Source organism: Montipora foliosa, chromosome 2, assembly GCF_036669935.1.
Source record: "Montipora foliosa isolate CH-2021 chromosome 2, ASM3666993v2, whole genome shotgun sequence".
NCBI classification, from domain to species: Eukaryota; Metazoa; Cnidaria; class Anthozoa; order Scleractinia; family Acroporidae; genus Montipora; species Montipora foliosa.
The window spans coordinates 44,626,010-44,651,009 of record NC_090870.1 but is presented as its reverse complement, the minus strand read 5'-3'; the positions used below and the strand labels follow the sequence as shown (position 1 = coordinate 44,651,009).

The following is a 25,000-nucleotide window of genomic DNA, read 5'->3' as shown; positions in this document are numbered from 1 at the left end:
TGAATATCTAAGAATTAAGTCGTCATATTTTAATCCCGCAAAGAAAATCAAGAACGTGTTAACCAAGTCAGCGATATATTACTTGTTGACTGTAGTCTGCGAATTGCCAATGTTTACAAAATTCTGTCGCTTATAAAACTCGATCCTTTCAAGATACAGGCTTCAAACATCAATAACTGAAATCGCTTAATTGTCTAGTTTTCAATGATACCACATCAAGGTTGTGCCATATACGAAACCGTGTTAAATCTTTTTTAAGGAGAGAGCTATATTTAACATACGTGCTTTGCAAATTCACTTGAATCCGATAACACGGGTTCAAAAATTTTTATCGGACGCTTGATTCAAGTTTTCCTTTCATGTTTGGTACTGTTGTAGAGCTCTATCTGTCTACTTTATCACCATATAAGAATTAAGTCATCATATTTTAATCCCGCAAAGGAAACCGAGAATGCGTTTATTAAAGTCAGTGAGATCGTACTTATCGACTATAGTCTGCCATTTGCCATTCTGTACAAAATCCTGTCGGTTACATAACTCTTTCCTTCCAAGATACAGGTTTCAGAACATAAGTCGTTGTAATCGCTTAACTCTGTAGTCAACAAGTCACTTTCTTCCAGAAAATGTATATACGCGTTTGTCTCAACATCCTCCGCCATTTTTGTTTGATGGTAAATCGCGAACGACGCGAATCATTGCGTGGGAATTCGCTCAGCTGTCAACATTAGTAAAAATAGGGACATGTGATTGGCTATCAGTTAACCCTCGCGGGAATACCGGATCTCGCAGGTGATCTAAAAATAACTTAAGAGGGGTTACGATGGGAATAGGGCCAGTATGAGGGATTACTTCTCTTACCTTCATAATCTCTTGGTTTAACTATATTCTCGTTGGGTGCCCCTGACCGTACGTCCGAAGAATTGTTTTTTCCTGATATTCTAACAACACACTTTTAAACGACAAATATAAAGAGACATATAAGACTAAATAGCTACTGATTGTGTCATTCTGTGACTATTCAGTTGGCTTAAATCATAATGCAATCGATGGTTCGTTTGGTTTGCAAAACATGTGCTTTTATCTTTCATGTTACAAAACTAAAGCAGATTTTTGGTATCATCTGCGGTAGCAAAAACACTTTACTTACCACTGTTAGTTACATCTACATCACGGTTCCTTTCTCGAATGTGTCATCTGTAAATCAGTATTACGCTCTTCAATCTGTTCAGTGCACGGTAAAGATCGAACGCGTGAAGACCATCCACTGCGCGACAGGCTATTTTTTGCGCACATCAGATTACCAGGCATGACCCCAGGCCACCAGTTTAATATCAAATATCTTTGCTCTTGTAACGCAAACTTTCCTTAGTCGGGGAAGTAATGCGTAATATTTTACTTAAGTTGTCGTGACTTTGCATAAAAATTTACTGGTATGAATTTTACTCGTATATTTTCGTATTTTTTTACTCGTATGTATCCGTATGGTAGTCGTATGTATCCGTATGTTACTCGTATGTTAGTCGTATGTTACTCGTATGTGTCCGTATGTTCCGTATGTTACTCGTATGTTACTCGTATGTTACTCGTATGTTACCCGTATGTACTCGTGTGATGTTTTAGTCATGATCATTTTGAAGTGCTTAAGAAATGCAGGAACAAATTTGACTGTTTATTGCACGAAATGCTTTTCATAAGAACTTTAAAGCCAAATCTCTACGTGCAATCAGACTAATAAGAGTTGTGCCATGCTTTTAGCATGGTTTCCATAAGCTAAAATTCTCAGCCCAAAATACAAGGAAACCCAAGCTGAAAACAAAGCAGTAATTAGCAGCTTTTGTAACCTGCTATTGCTTGGTATTGTAATCAGCTTCCATTGTTTAATCTAAGTCACTGTTTCAATTGTTTAGTCTTTTGTTTTTGGGTTTGGGTATCGTTGTAAGTTGTACCAAAATGGGAAAATGCTTTCTTTCATGAAGCTTAAGCTTTTAACAACTATTCCATAACTTTAGGGAGCACTTTCTGCATTTTTAAACATTTGGAGCAAAGACACTGTGAAACAACCTCCTACATTAAATTGCCAAAATGATATATTTATTTTGAATGTAATCACTTAAAAGGTCTGCTTATGACAAATTTCCTTTGGTTGTCCAGACACGTTTGAAAGTATACAAAAGAGATCCTTTTGTAAGAACTTGTTGTCGGATATTTGGCATAATTATACAAAACCCTGTTTAGTGAACTAAAATCAAGCAGGTTCTATATGTAACAGTTAAATTGCAATAAGCACTTTAACCAAGGAGTTTGACTTTGAGATCGCAAATACCGTAGTATTTATTTTTCTGGCAATCAATACCTATATCTCCTACATAGAAATTAGGACCTTGTCAATAACCCACTTTAAGCCTGAATTTCCAAGTATCCCTATTTTGCCAGACAAAAAAATATATATGTTCGTATATGCAGGCTTTTACTGTTGTTTTTTTTTTCTCTGACTAAGAAAACTTTGTTGGTTCTGGTCAGACTGTGGTTTTAATTGTGAGAATGCTTCTGATGATCAGCTGTTTTGTATTGGGTTGGGTGCTTAATTAAGACATACTATTGTTCTTACAATGTATGATTGTGTCAGCAATAACTGCTGTCATCAACACATACATTGACAAAACAATTATTGTTATTTTGACCAACAACACTGATTCTTTTTTACTTGGCAGATTGTTTACTTTTCCTTTTCAAAATCACAAATTCTCTTTACTCATACTTTGTCTCTGTACAAAGCCAAACTGAGTTAGGCTTGTGACGATGGCCATTTTTTGTTTGTTCATTCTTACGACCCTCTCTCTTCCATCAGGTTGAGTTAGGCTTGTGACGATGGGCATTCTTTGTTTGTTCATTCTTACGACCCTCTCTCTTCCATCAGGTTGAGTTAGGCTTGTGACGATGGGCATTCTTTGTTTGTTCATTCTTACGACCCTCTCTCTTCCATCGGGTTGAGTTAGGCTTGTGACGATGGCCATCCTTTGTTTGTTCATTCTTACAACCCTCTCTCTTCCATCGGGTTGAGTTAGGCTTGTGACGATGGCCATTCTTTGTTTGTTCATTCTTACGACCCTCTCTCTTCCATCAGGTTGAGTTAGGCTTGTGAAGATGACCATTCATTGTTTGTTCATTCTTACGACCCTCTCTCTTCCATCAGGTTGAGTTAGGGCATTCATGGTTTGCACTGAGAACTTTGTTTCCTTTTTGGTCCTCTATTCATTTGTATATTAAGTTTCAATTCTCATTTAATGTGAATGGCTGCACATCCGTGTCATTGGGAGGAAGATGCTCAACAGTTGTTCAGTCATTGTAACATTTTAAATTTTATTAAAATAATTTATGGCCTGGAGAAAGTCCATTCATTTTGACCAGTTTAACTGCTAGACCTATATGGCCTGCAGACATTTTACTGATCTTGTTATCCATCCAGCTCAAGATGTGACTGTCATATTTGGCGAGTCAAGGAAATTTTTTTTTTTATTTTTCAGTTGATCTGGAAAGATATATAGCTAAATAATAATTATGGAACTTTTTGCCATTCTCATACATTGCTTCTAAATTCACCCTTTGTGTGGGTCCCCTGTGATAACAATGATTAGTGAGTCCATAGCTAGATCTGAAAACTCAATCAGCATTACTGCTGGCTCTACCCAATTAATATTGGTCTCTAATTTATTTCCTTTTTAATTATTTCTCAGGCTACCATGGAAATAGCAAGGAATTGGACATTAGCAATTGTGTAACTGAAGAGATCAATAAAAATGTAAAATGAAGAGCTTGTTCAAGGTTCCAGTTGTTCTTCCTTATTGTAGGGAATACAGGTTTATCCTAGCAAGTATTTTATTGCTTTTGTGTACAATGTTGCTAGGTATTATGAATTCTGTGCTCTCTTTCCAGGGTGACAAAAGTCTCCTAAAATTCAAACTGCTCGAGACAGCAGTACATGTAGAGTATACTAACACAAGAACTACAGCTGTGTGTTTCACATTATCGTTCCATTATCAATATAAGTATTGTTATTGTTATCATCATCATCATCATCATCATTATTATTATTCCTTTCATTTTTATATATATATTAATTAATTAATTAATTAAATTCCTGGCTGGGAAATAAATTTGATGAGCTGGCTGGGAAACCAGCCAATTTTATCTACAATATTGTAGCTGGCTGGGAAATTTCTTGTGTGTCTTGCTGGGAAAAAGGAACAGATAATGTTTTCCCAGAAACGCTGAAAAACGCCTGAAAATGCCTTAATAACATTTATTTTCATCAACTGGGGTATAATAATACATTTTACAACAAATTGGTCGTTGGGTGCCCCTGTTCTTTTTTATTTCCCCCCATCAACACCGTGAGAGATTTCACGATGAGTTCGTGTGTACTTTGTGCATGGTAAAAAATACGTATAAAAATCTTTTTGATGCTCAAAGAGGTTTATTTTTTTAAAGTACGAGCGGAATTGTTATCTATGGAGTGTAAAGTGGAAATCGATTCTACATACATTTGTAGGAATTGCTTGTCAGAGTTGAAGAAACGAAAGCGCTCCTGACGATTCTTCACGAGGTGAATATTGCACGATTCAAAAGATTGCTCACTTGAAAACGTCCCCAGCTATCCCCTTACCAGTCAATATAATCTCAATGCCTTGCTCGGACCAGCCTAGCCATTCTCAAGAACAATCTACAAAGCGTGTTGCCCTGGAAGATTTGAGATGTGTACATATCGAGGAAAGTATAAACAACTCATTGGCAACGATCGGGGCTGATTCTGAAGATCAAAGCCGTACCTGGTTGGAAGACTTGCAAAGGCATCCTTTCCTTTAAAGAGTGCCTCTATGTTATAAAGAAAAGGAATCTTAAAACTATCAGAGACGCTTTTCAATGCACATTTGGAATCTGCCTCATTTACCACCGTTTTGAAAATTTAGCTCCAAGGAAATATGAGCCACGCAAATTTTGGTCACCGTAGATCACTAATGAATTTTTGAAAAATTATTCCGAAACACGAATACTAACTGTAAATTTGGAGAGTGGGCGTCTGTACTAGGCCTACTTCCATTAATATTCTTCCCAGGAGCGCATAACATTTTCTTTAAAGTTCAAGTAATTTTTTTGTTAGTGTGGAAGAAAAGGGAAGCAAATCAGCCAAAATCGTCTTTACTAAGGTTAAAAAGCTTATTAACATGCTTTGGGACACTTTTCAGCTAAAACGCAAACAAAGAAAATTTAATAAAAAAAATAGGGGCTCAGGTCCATGGACCCGGTCTAAGAGGGGGGTCCTTTCCCCCTGATGAATTTATTTGCAATTTTAAACAATTAAGCGATGTTCACCGGTACATTATCCGCGTTATTGTAAATGAGCAACTGACTGCAGAAACATTTACTTGTTTTGTTCCTTACTTGTCAAATTAAAAAACTACCTCTTGCAAAATGTATCACCCTACCTCTGCGCCATGTGGTATTCCGAGTAAACGCTTGAGGAAGCGTCTTGTTCGTAATGCGATCTCTTCCGTTGCCGTTAGCAACGGGTCGCGAATTTGACACTTTTATTGCATTATCATATTACGTTTTGATCGCTAATCCGATTACTCCTAAAAATCCAAAAATATTCCTGCCTCGTCAGTTTTCGGTCAAATTTATGTCTAAGAAAGCAGATAAATTGAGGAAAATTTTAGTTTTGCATCCAAAAATTCGTAATCAACGCTAGAATGACCAAATGTTGCCTGGAAAACTTATTTTAGTGTTATTTTTCTTAATTTTTTTCTTTCAACTTTCGTTTTTATAAAATGTTTCAGTTGTCTGTAAATAAGTTATATGTTTTTGGAAAGTTTATTTTCTTAGCTTTAAAATGATGTATTGCTTTCCCCCTAACTTTAAATATTTTTTGAGAAAAAAAAAACATTTTTTGGAAATGGCTGACTTCGCGCGGTTTTCTTGCGGTTGGGAATGTAGGAAAAAGAGTTAAAAAATGTTCTGTTTTTCTGTCACATAATCGGAGTTTCGTTTTCCCTATATAGAAATCATTATAATCTCCGCAGTTTGCTCTGTACACTACTTTTGACCTGAAGGAAGGAGCTAGTTCAACCATAGAATTAAGTGGGATCATTTTGAAATATTAGCAACTGGTCGATCAGACATGCATTGTAAAATTAAAGAATCTCTGTTTATCCGTGATCTAAAGCCAACCTTAAATGGAAACGTTGGCAGTGAGAAACTATATCTCTATTATTAGCATATTTCTTGTCATTTTAAGTGAAATCTTACTTCCAGTGACTGCAGTCCTCATATCGTGAGCTGACCAGAAAACCTGCTCACAAGCAAAAATCACCACACGAACTGTTGTTTGCATGGAAGGTTTTTCCTCGCCTTTCCTCGCGCTCATTCTCAGATCAACTGCACATGCCTAAACGAACTGTCTTCCGGTTTGACAAAAAGCTAAATTTCCGGCGGTCTTTAAATTATTTTTTTTTTTCATATGGCACGTTTCACCCCTAAATACACAATATAACTAAGCATTGATTTTTTTCAAATCATCTTTTTTGAAAATGTTATGGGTATTTCAGTATCGTTTATCTCTTTAAAAGAATATTTTTCAAATAAAAAGAAAGCCATGTTTGGCTGGATGCAAAAACGAATACAAATTATCAAACCACTGATTAAATACCCAAATTGCGTAGAGTGTAGACAAATTTAGTTTTCTTTTATTGGTCACGTGACCATGGGCGTGGAACGATGACGTCCTATTTAGGGTCACTGGTTTGCAAACGTTGGAAATTGACCAAAATAATGCCAAATTTCTCTCAAATTACTTAACCATTACATCCTTAGCAACGCACCCCAAAAAACAGGTCATTGGGCCCTTAAAGTGCCCCTAACTACAGATTCTTTTTATCGTTAAATCAACATGTATCCGTAATTTCACTTCATGTAGTTTTACAGTTGTCCTGCCAAATCGCTCGGAATATCGCCTGGTATATTTAGCCTATGAAGTTACGCTAGTAGACCTAACGAACTGTATTCATTAAAACACAAACCTTACGATCTCGAGAAACGCTTCTTTTTGTTAAATTTTGTTGCCATACTGAACGTCGAAGTCTTGCTAAAAATTACGCGCCATACTTAAACAGAATGCTGTTTTAAGTGCGTTCATTTTAAGAAAAATATTATGTTGGTCATCACGTTCAACTATTATTCTGGATCTTGCTCACCATTCCTCACCCTACTGGCATACCCAACCGTTTCGCACCAATGAATAGAAGAAGGAAATGAATAGGTAAAATGTTAATCTGGTTCGGGCGACTTATAGGGGATTTCAAGTTCTCTGGTGAGAAACTTTATAAGGAACAGTGCTATTTTCAATTTCCTGTAAATAATCATGACAAGATAATGCAATATTTCTCTTACCTTTGCAGAGCCTTCACCTTCACCAACATTAACGTTGATCGGCATCCCTAGGTTTGCACACATTACCTGCAAGCAAAGGAACAGATATGATCAGACTCCGACGTAAATCGAGGCTTATATCCCTGCTGCACCAACTAGTAGCGAGTGCTTCATACAACTTAAAACCCCAGCTGGAGTTTCATTACATCGAAAATTAAATCGAATATCGGAAACGGTTTACACTTAGCAGGCATTGCTTCAGTAAGGGGCACCTGATATGATATTAATGCTTATGTTTTGACAAACCGAGAAAAAATGTCGCCACTGATCATTACAAAATTCAGTATCGATTGGAATTGTTTTTTGATGGTCTTTACTATTTCCTTAAACAATCATGCACTCATCAGGGGCATGATCGATTTTAGGTGTGTTTGCCCTAATTACTGCTAGGAAAAATCTAAGGTTGTCGAAAGTTAAAAACAATCTTACTTGCTTTCCTCCTAGGCATAATAACAAACTGGTGTAGAGCAAAGCATTAACGACAAAAACGAACTTCATCTGTAATCGCGCCCTCATAACTCTCTCACGGTAAAAGAATACTGAAAGAACGCAAGAAGTGTCCATGCAATTATAGTAATTGATTGTTTAGAAATATCACTTAGAAACAGGAACAGCTTTTGTATATCACTTTGCCTGGAGCACAATGCCACAAATCTCGACAGGCTTATTGTAATAAAGGCATAGTAAATAGTATAGGACTTGAGGGTTCCAGATTATTTTTTGCAAAAAATGATCTGGCTTCCCACAAGTCCGATACTACTCACTTAATGGAAAGTTTTTTGGTCAAATCTTTGATATCATTTTTGTGACTTGGTGAAGCATGAAAAAGCATTCAATACATGCTTTTCCGTGTCAGTTCAACACGGAAATTTGTTGAGACCTTCTGGCGCAGCCCAAGAAACCGCAATTTTTCGTAGGGATGGTAATCAAGTCACTTATCTCTTACTTGCATCGTTTCAACTTTCCGACTTTATTGAGATGCAAAGTAAAATAACTTGAGATTTTACTTAGGCCTTCACACACGCATTTTTGGTCAAGTAATTAAAACTTAGCCGCTCTTAAGCCTTACCTAACAGCCGAGTGTAAAGACTAATTATAACATAGCGTAAGTTCTCGGAAAACAGGAAGTCAATTACATTCCTAAGTAATAATCATAAATTATGCATTTACGATTTTGTAGTAAATTTTTCTCAAAACGTTTACTCAAAGCTGTGGTATTAGTTTGTCTTGTATTTTTTAATGTCCATAAGCATAGCTTGTAATACCATTGTCATGGATACATCTTTTATCAGCAAAGCATGACCGTGATGTTTTGTTTATTTCATAGCTTCCAAGTTTATGGTTTTGACTAATTGTCTTTACTGTATGATTCATTTGTTCGTTGTTGAAAAGTGTTTGTTTGTAGTCTTGATGTTAAATATTTTGCCCTTTACAAGCTTTTGAAACAATATCATTGACTTTCATTTATGAATACATTAAATTATTTAAAAGAAATTGAACAACATTCATCTTTGAACTTTCCTATAACTTCCTTGTTAGTTTTATAATAGTCTGATTGACTATTTCCTGGATAATCACTGTTGTCAAATTTATCTCTGTCATTCTAAAAGTCTTGATACACATCATTGCTTTCAATTTCATATGTCAGTGCGTCTAACTTTATAGAGCGGTTTTCAATTGAGTGTCGAAAGTAATTAGCGAATTGCTTTGGCTTTGCATTACTTCACTCAGTGATTGCTTCAAAGTTCTCGGGCCATTTTTTCAACCAATCAGAAGTGAAACCCAAACCAATTGTGGCTGGCGCGTGCACATTTTCCCGCGCTTTGTGTCGGCTAGTACGTGTAATTACTTTGAGTTTTTATTGGCTTACTGGATTGTCTCCGTCCTTTTCGATTGGCCAAAGTAATTACTTTGGTTTCGGTTTTAACGATACTGAATTGAAACTCGCTCTAACGTAATTTTGTTTATATGATAATTGTAGTGAAGATCATACATTAGTGTCTTAGAAAGATCAAGAATACACATTCCTACCAACCCTCGCAAAATGAATTCCCAGTTTTCTGAGACTTCCTAATTCCCAACTTTTCCCACATATGCAAATAAAGGAGAGGACAAAACGCGGAGCCCTACTCCGTGGAGTACCCTATGGAGTACCTAAATGGAGTACCCCTAAAAATCATTTATCGGTCAAATTAAATTCTTTATCAACATGGTGAGGCATTTAGATGTACATATCTTTATTTATTTTGAGCTTTCCAGCTCTCCGATTGTTACAGTTCGATGCAGTTCACGAATTGGTCGCCATGTTGAAGTTTCGTAGGTATGTCTTGTATTCCTTATTATAGTATATTTTCAGACAAATATTCACACAAACCCACATACCCCTGCATACCCATACGGGCCCGTGTATGCCCATGTATTCCCTCATGGAATGGAATGGAAAAGTTTATTTGCACACAGTAATTTCATCAGATTACACATGGAAATATACGGGCATACAGCAGCATACATGGGCAAATTCAGGAAAGTATGCCAAATATTCTGGCTAAATAAAATCTCTAAAATGATCGAGGACCTCTACAAGAAGACAAAGAGTCAAAGTTTCATCCTTACGATAAAGAAGAGACGATTTAGCTCGCTAAGTCACATACTATACGCAGGCCCCCAAACCGTATCCCAAGAGTAGCCCTGCAGGAATCCAAAAGGGAACATCAAGAGGAAACTTGGAAGACTAAGCACAACCTGGCGAAGAACCATCAACGCAGAACTAAAAGACATCAGCTGCTCTTGAAGCCAGATCGAACCACAATGACTCCATACCACACTTCAGAACTCAAAGTGTGGCTGAACGAGGAATTAAGAATGGTGTAGCTTCAGGAACATACAGTCTACATCGCTTAAAGGGAACCTCCACTCTTACTACAGAAAAAGTTTAGAAGGAAAGAAATTTGTTTTTAAAAAAGTGTTTATATCAGGTAAAGGGAATTTTAAAATCGCTTATTTTCACTTTGAAAATCTCTTGGGCGCCGCAGTCTTGAATAATTGTGACGTGTAACAGTTGCCCTATTGTTCTGACACAAAGAGCTTTTGTCTGATAACAATAGGGCAACCGTAACACGTCACAATTATTCAAGATGGCGATGCCCACGAAATTTGAAAACAAAAATAGGTGATTCTAAAACTTATTTCTTTCGGATACAAATGCTTTCTTTGAAAATATTTTAGATTGACTTGACCGTAACAGTTATTTCCTGTGATTTAAAGTTATTTTTCTGTTGAAGTGGAGGTTCCCTTTAAGAGCACCCAAGCCAGAGGTTCTTTACATCTGCTCTTAAACAGAAATCCCTCTAGATCTGAACATTACTGATGTTTGTGTCACAGTAATAGACAATGTAATGTGGCGTGTCCAACAGGCCAAAGTATTTGGTGTAGTCTTTGATAACCACCTGACTTGGGCAATGCATGTAGACAAATTGTTCTCCAAGAAGTAACCTTATCGCTGCTACGTAAATTAAGCCCATTCTAACGTACGACAGTGCACTTCTATTTTATAACTTGTGTATCCATAGCTATTTGGTTTACATGATTGCTTGGTTGCATCGGGTATTTGCTCTCAGATCCTATAAATGAATTTTCTTCGTCTTCAGAAACGAGCAGCTGGTGCTTTGCTGTCGGTGGACTCAGGCTGATGTTCCTTCTGTCACTCTATTTTTTACGGGGTTACCTATCTTTATTTTAGCTATAAATTTACGAATTCTGTTATTATTTAATATTCTTATGAATCCTGCTGCACTACAATGTTTGAAGCAAAAGTTAGCCTTCTTATCCGCACGCGAACAGGGAACCATATTACAAAACTGACTTTGGCCAACGTACCTTTTCTTTGATGAAATTATATATGAAATGAATGATATTTTGAACTGTGGATATGAAATCAAGTGAGGATCATAGCTTTACTTGGTACCTTGTCTTTTAATGCTTTAGTGCTATGCTATGATTTAGATGTACAGCATTGCTTTGGAGCCTGTTCTGACTGCTGAGTTCTTCCATGACGAAAGGCGATCTATCAAGAAAAAATTAAGCTATTCTTTCTTGCAGCAATTGGACTCATATCATCCACTTGAACAACTTTTTCGTTATGATTGTAGAGCTTAAGTTGATGTGTACATGTGTTGTTATTATTTAGCTATAGTTACATTATTAATTAGTTTTTATTTATTAGATATTTTCCTTTGTTATTGCATTAAGAAATGTATAATTCAAAGTGATCCGCGCACGTATCTGGACAATTTAGAAATTCGGGAGCAATGCTGAACTGAGATACAAAGCCTCATAGTTGGGAGCAGGGACCCGTTTCTCGAAACTCCCGAAACGTTACAGACCATTTCCGGGTGACACAATTCCCTTTGTATCTTAAGAACGGAGAGGATTTAAGTCGTCAAACTTCACAGTCATTTTTCTTTTTGTTACCTTGAAAACATGTTAAAAGATCGGCTTTCCAAAACAAGCGGTTGGCAGTTTCACAAATGGCTTTTCGGGCCCGAAAAGTGTTCGGGACTTTCGAGAAACGGGCCCCGGGTGAGTTTTTTGGGACCATGTGTTCCCGTGAAACGACTCGATGAAAGAAAATAATTCATATTTTAAAGTGCTGGATACACTGAGGCAAAATGGAGAAGTTATTCTCGCACTTATCTGGAAAATTTAAGCAATTGTCTCTAATGGACACTTAAAAAATTCTATATTTCTATGATTGGCTCTGTAAGAGGAGACAGTTGCTTAAATTGTCCGTATATTAAGTGCGAGGATCACTTCTCAAATTTTGTTATTGCTTTGTTTAATTCAATTTTCCTTTGTTAGAAAACTTATGGTTAATACGTTTGCCCTCGTTAAATAAAGATTATTACCGGCATATTGTATTTTATTTTATGACTAGCTCCGTGAGCGGGCAATTAAGATGAACCAAATACCGCGCTGTGATTGGCTGGCTACCCGAGCTGGCAAGATGGAGCTATTTTGCCCGCTCGGAATTTCTGGCTTGGTCCGGCAAGAGAAAGCGTCTCTCCCCATTCTCCATGGCCGTTTCTACACTCGTTCCAGACCTTTCGTTTGAATATTTATCGCGTTGCTTTTCGTTTGAATATTATCGCGTTGCTTGCGTTCGCAAAAAATACAACTGTTTTGCAGTCTATGATGCATGTTTATTTGCACATTGAAAAACTAACAATAATTTGCTGAGCGATATCGCAAAGAAATCTCCTGGGGTCGAAATTCTTGAATTTCCTACCATGCGCATTTATGTCCTCTTCTAGAAGACTCAACACAGAATTTGCGAAAAGCGAAAACAAGATTGTGACCACTAATGCAAATTTAAGAGACACCAAAGCGGACCACGTTTTTAGGGAAATTTGTGAAAAGAACATTCTGATCAAGGTAGACGATTTATCGGTAATACTCCTTTTGTATTCTTTCGGCCTCATGTTGTAAGCCACTTAACCATGGATCCTGAAAAGTCCCTGCGGGAAACGGCCAGTTGAATAGACAGGGTAAAATTGGCTTTCACTGTCCCTTTAAGGGACAAAAGGGTGAAATGATTAAGACAGATTAAGATATGCGAGATTTTTTTTTCCGATGGAATAATCGCCTAAACAAGTCAAGTGCCACAGCAAGAACTATTTTTCGCAAGGAACTTCAAACTCTCATTCCAGTATACTTCTGTTCCCTTTGCATGAAGCGCCATATTTTCTCCACCTTGAATCCAGACATCATTGTAAATCTTTATATATTGCTTGGAACAAACAGGGAGATAACAAGGTGTTATAAAATGGCCAACCCCTGCGAGAGGCAGACTCTTAAACAAGGACCCTCTTCCTTGTTGGTCCATACGCTGAAATATTTCTCTGCACATCCACTCTATTTCAGGGTTGAGCTGATCTGCAAGGCCATACACGAACAACACAGGACAAGTAATATTCTCCACGGGTACAAGTGACGGTGATCCAGTTTTAAAAGCCTCTTTGTTTTTGTAAATTGAAAGAAACTTTTGGTAGCTGGTGTAGTCTGCTTGTACTGTTTCAAGAGGATAACCAGGTATGGTGAAGGTCTTGCATTTAAACGAGAAACCAATGAACGCATGAGGTCCTGAAATTGATACCACTGCTTTGATTTTGTGTGGAAGTTGTGATGCAATTGCCATAGCAAGAGCTCCCCCAAATGACAAACCAACCAGATTGACACCATCCGAATTGATCTTTGGGTGGGCAGACAACCAGTCAATCGCCTTCTCAAAATAGGAAAGGTCAAGTACATCACACCTTTGAGGAAGGTCTCGAAACACCCAATATGCCAATGCTAAAGTTGCAAACCCATTGGATGCCAGAAGAGCTGCTCTGTCCTCCCTAAGGCCACCTGTGCGACCCCACAGGTCCACGACACCTGCAAATGTAAAACACTTCCCTGTTAACCTATCTTACTTACATTGGGGGATGTTTTATAAGCTGCTTTCGCCTTTCGAATTAGCATAAGCTCCCGGTTGTCTTATCATTCGGCCAAGAAATAATGCATTAGGCAATTGAAATCCCGGCCCCCGAACCCGGGACATATCGAGAAATTTAACGTGAGCCTGAAACATATGGCGTTATATCTCCGCCAAAATTCAACATCGGAATTTGACATTCAAGTTTCAAATTTGAGTCTTGATTTTCATATTCGACATCCAAGTTTTATATCCAACATTGAAGTTTTTAATTTCACATCCAAGTTCTGAATTTGAGATCGAAGTTTTGAATTTGACATTGAAGTGGAAAATTCTGTATTTCACATTCGACTTTCAAGTTTCAAATTCAACTTGCAACTTTTGAATTGAACTTCACGCATGAATGACTCGACCTTCAATTTCGTATCCTTGGTAACGGTAACCACTGATGTAGTTGACTGAGGGCTCGCGGGGCTCGGAAATTTAGGAATGGCGGCTGAAATATTGAGAAGACTGGCAGAGGTGGTACAGGAGACATGAACAGTACTTTCCCTTTTATCCCTTCGAAATTGATTGAGTAGTTCTCTAAGTTTCCAAACAGTTCACTTGAGAAACCTCAGCGGTTAGTCTCATTGTTCATTGCCCATTGCTCAATTTTAAATATGGAGGCCTCGATGAGTATTTTCGCTGGTTACAGTTAAGTTGATACCCGAGGGTGGTCTCTGCATTTTCAGGTAACTCTCAGAAACCTCAGCAGTGGGTGGTTCAATGTGGTGCGAAGTCTTTGTGTGCAGTTTACTTACCGATCTTTTTTCCCTCTTTTTCTTTGTTTTTGGATTTCGTTTCAGATGTTCTCACCTTTTTGGTGTCAGGGCATCCTTCAATAACCTTTATCAGTTGACAGCTCTCGATTCCAACTCTAACCTTAGCCTTATCGATATTTACCGACAATTACATCCTCGCACCAAATCGTTCATCTATGAATCCAAACCGCTGAAGCTAAAATCTCAGTAGAATTGACTTTATTCTCGTCTCCCACCCTGTTTCTCTTGACGTTAAAGGAGCAGGGATCCGCGCATCAATAGCACCAGACCATAAGTCAGTCCTTGTAAATATTGAAAATCAAAAGCGAATTCAAAAAGAGGACCGGGTATTTGGAAATTTAATAGTACGTTATTAGTAGACGATAACCACAGGGAACTTAGTAAAAGGAGAAATCCATCAATGATAGGTTGGATAAAGAGATCTTAGACGAATATGAAGCCGTCAAGGAAGAGCTAAACCTCATACATGAATCTAGCTAATTAAAGGTAAAGAAGCTATGTTTAGATCCAAACTGAAATGGTTTGAACATGGTGAAAAACCAACTAGACACTTCTATAATTTAGAGAAATCAAGTTGCGAAAAAAATTTATCCGTGTATGAAGTAAAGCAATTAAATGGCGAGACAACATCGGCCTAGTAAGATAAGAAAGGAAATTGAAAACGTCTTTACAGATATATATGCGTCAAAGGTCGATGGATTCCAAGCAAATTATGACAAAGATTTCAGCGACTTTATAGGTGGACTTGATATCCCTCAACTAAACGATGAAGAACAAGAATCTTTAGATCAGGAAATATCCCGAGAAGAGCTATATCATGCGTTAAAAGGCTTTGCGGAAAACAAGACTCCAGGGGCCCGTTTCTCGAAAGTCCCGAAAACTTTTCGGGCCCGAAAAGCCATTTGTGAAAGTGCCAGCCGCTTGATTTGGAAAGCCGATCTTTTGACATGTTTTCAAGGTAACAAAAAGAAAAGTGACTGTGAAGTTTGACGACTTAAATCCTCTCCGTTCTTGAGATACAAAGGGAATTGTGACACCCGAAAATAGCCCGTAAAGTTTCGGGACTTTCGAGAAACAGGCCCCAGGGCCGGAGGATGGATTCACTAAAGAATTTTACGTCACTTTCTTTAATCTCCTTTGGAAAGATCTACTCAGTTCATATAACGAAGCCTTTAGGAAGGGTTCCCTTTCTGTCTCTCAAAGAAGGGGAATAATAACATTAATTCACAAAAACGATAACAATTTAATACCATTAACCAAACGGAGACCCTTATCTCTACTAAATGTTGATTACAAACTTTTAGCAAAGGTATTGGCTTTAAGAATAGAAAACTATCTTCCAAAGTTAATTCTCACCGCTCAGACCGGGCTTGTTAACACGCGTTTTATAGGTTAAAACAACATCAAACCCACACTCTTAATACAGAAACTTAGAGCGGAAAATTCCAGGAATTGTTCTTTTTGTCGAATTTTGAAAAAGCATTTGATACCATAGAATGGAACTTCATAATGAAAACCCTAAACGTATTTACCTTTGGGCCTAACTTTACAAATTGGTTTTCAATTCTCTATAATGGCTCTCAAAGCTCAGCCATAAACGGGAGTTTCACGACCAACTATATATATTTTGAGATATCAAGAGGTGTGAGGCCTTGCGGTTGAACTGCTAGCGTTGAACATCCGTCAAGAACCGACCTGCGAAGGCATACTCTTACCTAACAACCAGGGCCCGTTTGTTCGAAAGCCGATTAACATAATCCAGGATTAGTGTACCGTAAACGTTTGTTTCATTTATTCAACTTTTTGGTGAAAGTTTATTTTGCTTATTTTTGTTTTTTAAGATTGACTTCCTCTAATGTACAGTTTTGCCGAGTATCAGCGTCGAACAACATTTGGGACTAGATAAATAAACTAGTACTCTTTGGGTAATTTTTAACCTGGGATTAGGGTTAATCGGCTTTTGAACAACCGAGCCCAGGGCCCGGTTGTTCGAAAGCCGATTAGCTTAATCCAGGATTAGCGTAAACTTTTGTTTCATGTTTTCAACTTTTTGGTGAAAGGTTGTTTTGCTTATTTTTGTTTTTCAAGATTGACTTCTTCTAATGTAAAGTTTTGCCAAATATCAACGTTGAACAGCATTTAGTAGTGGAGTAATAAACTCCTTGGTTAATTTTTAATCTAGGATTAGCATTAATCGGCTTTTGAACAACCGGGCCCAGGAAGCTAACATTTCACAATTTGCAGATGACACATTTATCAGAAGTAACAACACACAATCGTTGAAGTCTAGTCTCCTTATTCTTAAAAATTTCGGGAGCCTCTCAGGACTAAGACTAAACAAGAAAAAAACCAAAGAGATGTGGTTGGATTCCGAGAAAAATAAACTCCAAGATATTGGAATTCGAGAGTTCAGCAGACCCAATTAAAGTTCTAGGAACCTTTTTATCTGACTTTGAACATGGAAAAAAAATTGGAATTTAACCTCCTCACCAGAATCTGAAAACTGAAAACGAAAAAAAAAATGGCTATCAAGAGACCTTACCCTTTAAAGATATATGGGAATGCACTATCAGCTAAAACTCTTGGTGTTTCGCAATTAGTGCACGTAGCGTCTATGCTTTCAGTCCCTGGCAGTGTCACCAGAACTGTCCAAGCACAGCTATTTTCCTTCTTGTGGAACAATAAGAAAGATAAGATTAAGAGGCAAGTCGTGCAACAATCCTTTGAAAAAGGGGGAATCAAATTTGTAGATTTTTCAATCATGATCAAGTCTCTACGCCTCGCTTGGATCAGTAGGATACAAGGCGATACGGAAGACACGTCGAAAAAAATCCCAAATTACTATCTTTCAGATTACGCTTATCCTTCCAATTAATTAATATGTAACTATAAAGTGGATCTTATTAACAAGCGTTTACTTGTCTTCTACAGTGAACTTTTACAATACTTCCAGGAGCTAAAAAGCAAAACAAACATCTTCCCTTAATTATTAAATATGGTAAATCACATACTTTGGAATAATAAAGCAATAACTATCGATAACCATTCTTTATTATGGAAATCGTGGTTTGCACGTGGAATTTGTTTTATTCAAGATATCTTGAACCCCCTTGGAAACTTCTTGACAGTGGACGAATTCCAAAGTAAATTCAGGATCAAGATAAATTATCGACACTACTTTCATGTGCAACTCTCTCAGTCGACTCACTATAATCAACCAAACATTACTATAACTCTTTAATGATAGCTCTGTTATCGAACCAACAGGTGTCAGAAAATAGGGAGATTTCCGCTAGATTTTGAAAATTGGCAGACGAGATTCTCTTTTATTTACCGATATCTAAAGACAATAAATTGAGACAATTTTCGTTTAAACTGTTACTTAGAATAATCGTATCCAACAAAGAACTTAAAAGTTCGGATTCGCTAGCGACGCAAGCTGTACATTTTGTCATTCCGCTGACGCAATTGAGCATGCATTTCTGAACTGCCAATACCTCAACAACCTTCTACTCAGAAGCACGGACCTGGTTTAATCAAGACCAAAACACCAATGTACTGTTCACCTTTCTAATAACAAACAAATATCAATACTCTACCTAAAGTGCACACACCTCTTGAGTATCAGGATTTTAGAGGTATTAATGCGACCCCCATAATTGCAAGATGTTTCGAAAGAACAGTCTACAGAACTTTTAATACGTCGGTGTTTGAAGCCAATCTTAGTTCTTCTCAGTTGGCCTACCGCGATGGGTGTAACTGCACTGATGCACTACTCAAGTTGCAATAAAACTGCCTGAACGCTCTCGATGATACAGAAACTGATGCTGTTAGACTGTATGTTAGACACTTTCTTTTAAGTTAGAAACTTAAGGCTCTTAATCTTAATCCATATCTTATTAATTGGTATCTTAGTTTTTTGAAAAACAGGAAGCAGCGTCTCGTTTTTAGAGGTTAAGTGTTTAGTTACACCCACCAGCTATCTACCAGCCCCCCTAAAACGAAGACTATCCCTATTTCGTCTTTGTTTAAAGAAGTATATTTATAACTGCAGATGTTTTGAAAGGAAATTCAACATTCTAGAACTCCAAAAAAAGGGTACTATTATATTACAATGGAACATGGAAAATGTGCTCCTCACAACAGTTGCTCCTCTCTCGCAAGTAACTCGTTTTCTTTTTTTCTTTTGTTCTTTTTATTTTCATTTTGTTAGTTTGTCTCAGTAGTCTTTGTTTTTTCGTTTACATGTATTTATATCTGTACTTGTTTTAATTAAAAAATTTTAAAAAATGAATATGCTCTGATCAAGGTAGAAAATCTAAATAGTGGATATTTTATGCTGCAAATGGCGGAAAAGGAAAAGTGTTGGTTAGAAAAAGACTTTCTTCAGCTTGATTGCCGATAACTTCAGTCGATAAATAGAAAATGCCAAAAATTGCAATATATTTCTAGAAACGACATTCAGAGGCATTGAAAGTGCAGTATAGGTTACACTATTGTAGGATATTTCTTAATCAACGTTTTGACAACCCTTCGCCTTTCTCAACCGTAAAAATAAACAAAAGGTCAGGGTCACGTTGATGTTGATCGTGCATAATTATTATGAACAAAGGGAGCAAAGCGAGAGAATGAAAATTTCTATGCAAACACGAAAAATGTCATTTCGTATACAGACTGAACACAATCTGCCATGGAGACACATGATGGCTTAAAACGCACTGCACCTCTCTCTCCTCAGCCGCCATTTTAGAAAACCTGCATGGGCCGTTCCAGCCTTTCGTTTTTATTAAAATCCCCGTTTGTGTCCCGATTCCGACAATGCGTGCGTGCCGTTATATCACCTCTCAGTGACCCCGGTCACACATGTACAGGTACAGTCAACTCTCTCGTAAGCGACCACCCTTGGTGCACGACAAAGTGGTCGCTTACGGGAGGTGGTCGCTTACGGGAAAGATCAACAAAAACACTGGATTGATCAATTAATTACATAAACATATTACCTAATCAGCTAAAAGTAGGCAAATAGAAACTAATTTATTTGATTTTTTTCACATGCAACAAGTTTCGGGAAAAGTAGAGTGGAGTGTACAGTACTTGTCAATGTGTCTCATGTTAATGAAAATCACCTGAAATTTAAACCGAACAAAACCTAGGAAAACAACGTCAAACATGGGGTGCATATACTGAAACGTGAGCCACTGAATGAAAAAGATGGAGATGCAGTTGCAGGAGTGAGGCCGCTGTCAAGAAATTTTACTGAAGCCGAACATCCCAACACCTTGTTAAAAGAAGACGAAATTGTCGGCCACATACCATTACAAATGTCTCAGTATGTTAGCAAATTCTTGAAACGAAGAACCAACAATGGAAAGGCCACTATAACAGGAAAACGTGTAAATCGAGGAGCAGGTTATGGACTGGAAATTCCCTGCAGTTACATTTTCTACGGAGACAATGACATTTCTATTCCATGGCTTGAAGAAAAGATTGAAAGCACTGGCATATATCACATTGAATAGCGCCTGGACAATCTATGCATTCTTCTGATGAAACTTTGTACTGACAGTATATCATTTTGGAACAGATCACTGTAACAATTAATGTAAACTGTTATTATCTGTCAGCAGTCCGGGGTAGCGTCATTAAAAATTGAACTTTTGTCACTTCTGAGTAGTGATTCACTAACGATCATACATGATTATGTTGGGTGGTCGCTTACCAGAAACAGAAAACAAAAGAATATGTCAAATTTCTGGCCTAAAAAGTGGTCGCGGTCGCTTTAGAAATTTGAGTGGTGGTCGCTTACGAGAGAGCTCTGGGAACAGTATTTAACTGAGAGACAGAACGGTTGTTTACGAAGTGGTCGCTTACGGGAGGTGGTCGCTTACGAGAAGTGGTCGCTATGAGAGAGTTGACTGTATTTGTTAATTCAGCCGCTTACCGGAAAACACGTCGTTGAATGTGTGTTAAATCCCGGCAGTAGCCGTGTTAAATCTCCGCAGTCTCCCACATGTCCCGCAGGACGATGCACAATCGCTGAATATTAGCTCTTTCTTGTCTCTCTTGTATACCATTTAGTCTGTCAAATTTTGCTTGAAAAATAAGAGACTTCACAAACAATGGATGCGATCCTAATCACTTCTTGCAACCCAATAATTTTTGAGCTATCGATCACCAATGTTTACCAATTATTAAACAGTAAGGCTTCAAATTGGGACAGCAGCTAAATCTTACCTCTTGAACTCAATTTGTCTTTAGCATGACAAACAAACAAACAAAAAATCAATGAGATAAAATGTAATCAATGAGGTCAGCAAAGATTCCTTGTACACAGGGTTGTCGGTTACGTAACATATTGACCTAAGTGTTAACGTTTTTGGTGGAAGAAAGTTTCGAAGCGGTCAGAGAGTTATCACACAGGACACCCAATAACTGCAATGAAGTGCAACCTGCGGAACACCTCTAACCATTCTTAAAACGTGTGGAGCATTTCTGCTAACGCTTATTCTAATATTGTCAATATTATTTCCTACATGTATACTAAAGAAACCTAAATCAATTATTACATCGAGAAATTGGGAGGAAAATCGAAGGTAAATAGTTAAGCTTACCATGGAAGGGCCCATCTCCAGGAGGAAGGAATAAGGTTCCATAAAAACCATCATTCTCTAAGAAGCGTCTACTCACACCCTTTCCCATGTATGACCTTAGCAATGTTACGCTTCCCACCATTTTGTTAGAGTCAAGCGCTCGTTCATCGTCTCCACTGTACGCGTCTATGGTGACTTTCAAGGGTGTTGTTACATTTCGTTTTCTTAGCAAATCGTCTCGATCACCGTCTGTAACTGGTTTCATGCTCCAAAACAACCCCATCGGCTCCACACCAATATATGATCCACCCAGGGAAGGGTCACACGACACGAAGACAGCGCCATTTTCGTTGGCTTTGTATTTAGCGAATGACTCAAAGAGAATGTTGCTGTCGTCGATGGTTCGAGCTCGCAAAACAATACTTTGATTATTACTCAGGTTTCTCACAATTATTTCAATCTTTTGATCGATGGTCGTTTGCAGGGACGGTTTAACTTCAATCTTTGCCGACGCAGCCATTTCAATTGAATCTATAATTATATTATGCGCATACATAATCCGTATTTTCAAAAGTTCCTTGCAAGACTGACTTTACATGTGTAGGCGAATCGAATCGACGTGTAGGCGAAACGACTTGTTGGTGAAATGACCGGTTTACGCAAGACTTATCTCAAAAAAGCCTTGATCGAGGATCTACCCAGATATGAAAGCTCAGCGTAATAGCGGCAAAACCACTTACACTTCCAAGTGGTAACAACCAAAACGCTGGCCAGGGTCAGGGGCGGGGTCGGGCTCAGTTTAGATCATCTTCGGGTTAGATCACCGCTGCTGTACCGACTCAGCTACAAGGTCAGACGGGAGCAGGTCGTTGGGAATTTAAGATGTCAATTTCACGGCAACGAATATGTACAAGGAAGGATTATATAAAATTATAAGGATTATATATAATGATTATATTCGGTTGGTGGTTCGTGGTGGTTACGTCTTACAAAAAAACAGAAACTTGGCGACGGCATAGAGTGAGATTTCGACAAAGTTATTTTACAAGTTATTTCGCTCCAGGCAAGTTTTCGCGCCTGGAGCCCCACAACGCTTCAGGGCTCACTTGATGTCAAGATTTTATAGAGCATTTGAAAACTCGAGAATTCCGTATTTTCTCTAATGGCGAGAGGCGAAGCTTTTGTCCTGCGCCGAAAAGAGGCGTGACTTTCGACATAACTGAAGGCAAAACAAGCTAAATATAACTTCAGTCTATCGAATGAGCTTGCGAACAAGGCTGAAATGAGAATATATAGCGCGACCTGGGCTCTAGGCCGGTGCAGTTTGGGTATGCTACAACGATATATCAACCCATCCTCTAGCTCTGAAATGACTATTATCGCCAATTCCTAAGTTTCTCTAAATTGACTATTATCGTCAATTTAGGTTGCTTAGCTCTTGATAAGGATTATGGGAAATGAATCCAAACCCCAATGCCTAAACTCGCTGGATTCGAACCTGGGAATGTTCGATTAATAACCCTTTCACTTAACCACTAACACTAACCCTTAACCACTGACAGAAAACTTTTTTTTTAAAATGTTAATATATTTTTCTTCCGAATGCCGCTGTAAACGTGTATTATCAACGGGCTAAGAAACAAGTTTAAAAAGGAGAAAATGTCGGTTACCAAACCTTAAGACAAAAGCTAACCATTTTAAAATTAAGTACTAGACTTAACCACTACACAGCAATGATTATATACACTAATTAGATTTCATAAATAATCGGTGCAATTGTCAGCCATTTGATCTTTAGTTGTTAAGTGGATAAAAACAGTTCCTTCACATTAGATGCTCCGGGTTCAAATCTCGTCCGGGGGTGCAACTTTTACTTTTTCCTTTTCATCTGCTACCACAAGTCTTGGGACAGAGTAATCTAAATTGACGATAACAGTCAATCCAGGGAAAATTATGAATTGTCGATAATAGTCATTTCAGAGGTAGAGGATATGTTGGATATATAATGTAGAGTTCATCACATGATTGTCATTGAGGCCTCTGACTCCGCCCAACTTTTAAGCTTAAAAGCTCCATGTTTCTTTATTTTCTTGTTACGTGCCATTTTTTTCTCAGAACCAACCCCGTTCTGCTACCTTCGCAGGATTTTTTGTTCCTTGATTTCTTCGAATGCCTGCGTCATGTCCGTCAGCGAGGCAGTTTGAAATATGATTAAACGGAATAACGAGCAGTTAATGGCTTCATTTAAAGATTTACTTAAAGATACAGCAGGAGAGCTGAAACACCCAAATCAAGACGCAGCCGATATGCAGGTGGACCAAATTAAGAAGCTCAAGAAGACCATTTTACTTTAATCGCGAAGTTGCAGAGACCATCAGCAGTGCCAAGTCAGCAGCAGAGAAGTCTCAACTCTCTAGCAGAGAGAGTCAAATCTGGCCTTCAAGAAGGCGAGAAGCTGATCAATGATCAATCTTTTAGCGGATAACTGTCAGAGTTTGGATGGTCTACCGTTCAAGAATACAAGCAGCAAGACTTGGCGCCGGAATAATTCCGAAGACGGAAAACGCACAAGACAGGTTGAAGACCACTGTGCTATCTTGCATGTGTAATTATAAGCATGCTACGTTAGGTTGGTTCTCCCTTCCTAATTAAGGGGAATGAGGTCGTTATTTCCGAGCTTTCTAGCCCGGCATGCCTTGTCAAGTTACTCAAAATGTATTTAGATAAATTTGAAATCCCTCCCGATTCGCAGGATCTACTTTTCAAGCCAATTTGTAAGGGTAAGACCATTGTAAGCCAGTTTCTCCCGATGAGTCGGTCAGGTATAGTTGTATTCGAGGGGCTTTTCGCTGAGACCTTGAAGAGCATTGGAGTTGATCCGTCCAGATTTGGACTGCATTCCCCACGCTCAGGTGGGGCCACCTCGGCCGCACTACTCAGCTCGTTTAGTTTATAACTATTCTGAGTGGTTTTTTGCCTGATCAAATTAATTTATTCTGTCGTCTAAAACATCTTCTAATTTGGCAAATAAAAATGGGTGGTTGTGATTGTTGTTATATTTAACAATGGTGTGAACGACCGGGGTTTTTCAGCGCCATGGGCGATGGAAGTCTGCCGAAGCTAAAAACGTCTATATAGAAGAAAGCTTTGAGCAAAGGCTTTTAGTAAGTAAGTTTCTTGGGCTTTAATACGGTAGGGTCCTTTTCCCCACCCGTTTTTAATTTATCTTTGTTTGCTTATTGCTATTTAATTTCTTCCATTCCCCCGCCTGTGCACCCAATACTTTGTCACCCTAGCGTAGTTTGGGTTAATTCTTGCCAGGCCTTCCCTATTAAACTTATTTGCTTATTTCTTTGCGTCGTTTGTCTGTTGAGAAGTGGAGGAAAAATAACAAATAAGAAAGGATGGAGGTTTTTGGACTTTAAAAATCTCGAGGGATAATTTTACTGCGCTTTGAAATCAGAACAGCAACGATTGATAAAAAGAAATCATTGAAACGAGACTCGAGAGTAAATCCTCGTTTTTTTTTTCCCATACAAATCCTCATAAATTCTTTCATTAATAACAACATTTATTGAATTTACTTTCTAGGAAAAATAATGTGATGAAACCAGCTGAATCATCATGTAATT

The 25,000-nt window shown here is 38.0% G+C and overlaps 2 protein-coding genes and 1 long non-coding RNA gene across 3 annotated transcripts in view; 1 reads left to right on the top strand and 2 right to left on the bottom strand.

Moving 5' to 3' along the window:
- LOC137990851 (uncharacterized) overlaps positions 1-4,002 on the top strand; it is a 6,293-nt gene extending 2,291 nt beyond the window's left edge. The window contains exon 4 of the long non-coding RNA XR_011121567.1: positions 3,735-4,002. This is a non-coding gene — a long non-coding RNA (uncharacterized lncRNA). The remainder of the gene's footprint in view (positions 1-3,734) is intronic.
- The window catches only part of LOC137990852 (collagen triple helix repeat-containing protein 1-like), a 28,657-nt gene extending 20,632 nt beyond the window's left edge, over positions 1-8,025 (bottom strand). The window contains exons 1-2 of the mRNA XM_068835960.1: positions 7,912-8,025; positions 7,444-7,509 (exon numbers count right to left, since the gene is read on the bottom strand). Of these exons, the coding sequence (XP_068692061.1) occupies positions 7,444-7,509; positions 7,912-7,998 (153 nt within the window). The 5' untranslated portion in view covers positions 7,999-8,025. The remainder of the gene's footprint in view (positions 1-7,443; positions 7,510-7,911) is intronic.
- Positions 8,026-13,132: 5,107 nt separating this feature from the next.
- LOC137991721 (peroxisomal succinyl-coenzyme A thioesterase-like) lies at positions 13,133-21,888 on the bottom strand. The gene is made up of 2 exons (XM_068836756.1): positions 21,390-21,888; positions 13,133-13,914 (listed from the first exon to the last, which is right to left on the bottom strand). The coding sequence occupies exons 1-2, from the start codon at positions 21,886-21,888 to the stop codon at positions 13,133-13,135; spliced, it is 1,281 nt and encodes a 426-aa protein (XP_068692857.1).
- Between the last annotated feature and the right edge of the window lie 3,112 nt (positions 21,889-25,000).

Coding starts and splice junctions, on each gene's coding strand:
- LOC137991721 (XM_068836756.1), bottom strand. CDS start 21,888: ATGGCTGCGTCGGCAAAGATTGAAGTTAAACCGTCCCTGCAAACGACC. Junction 13,915..21,389: donor TGGAGATGGGCCCTTCCATG/GTAAGCTTAACT, acceptor TTACATTTGCAG/GTGTCGTGGACCTGTGGGGT.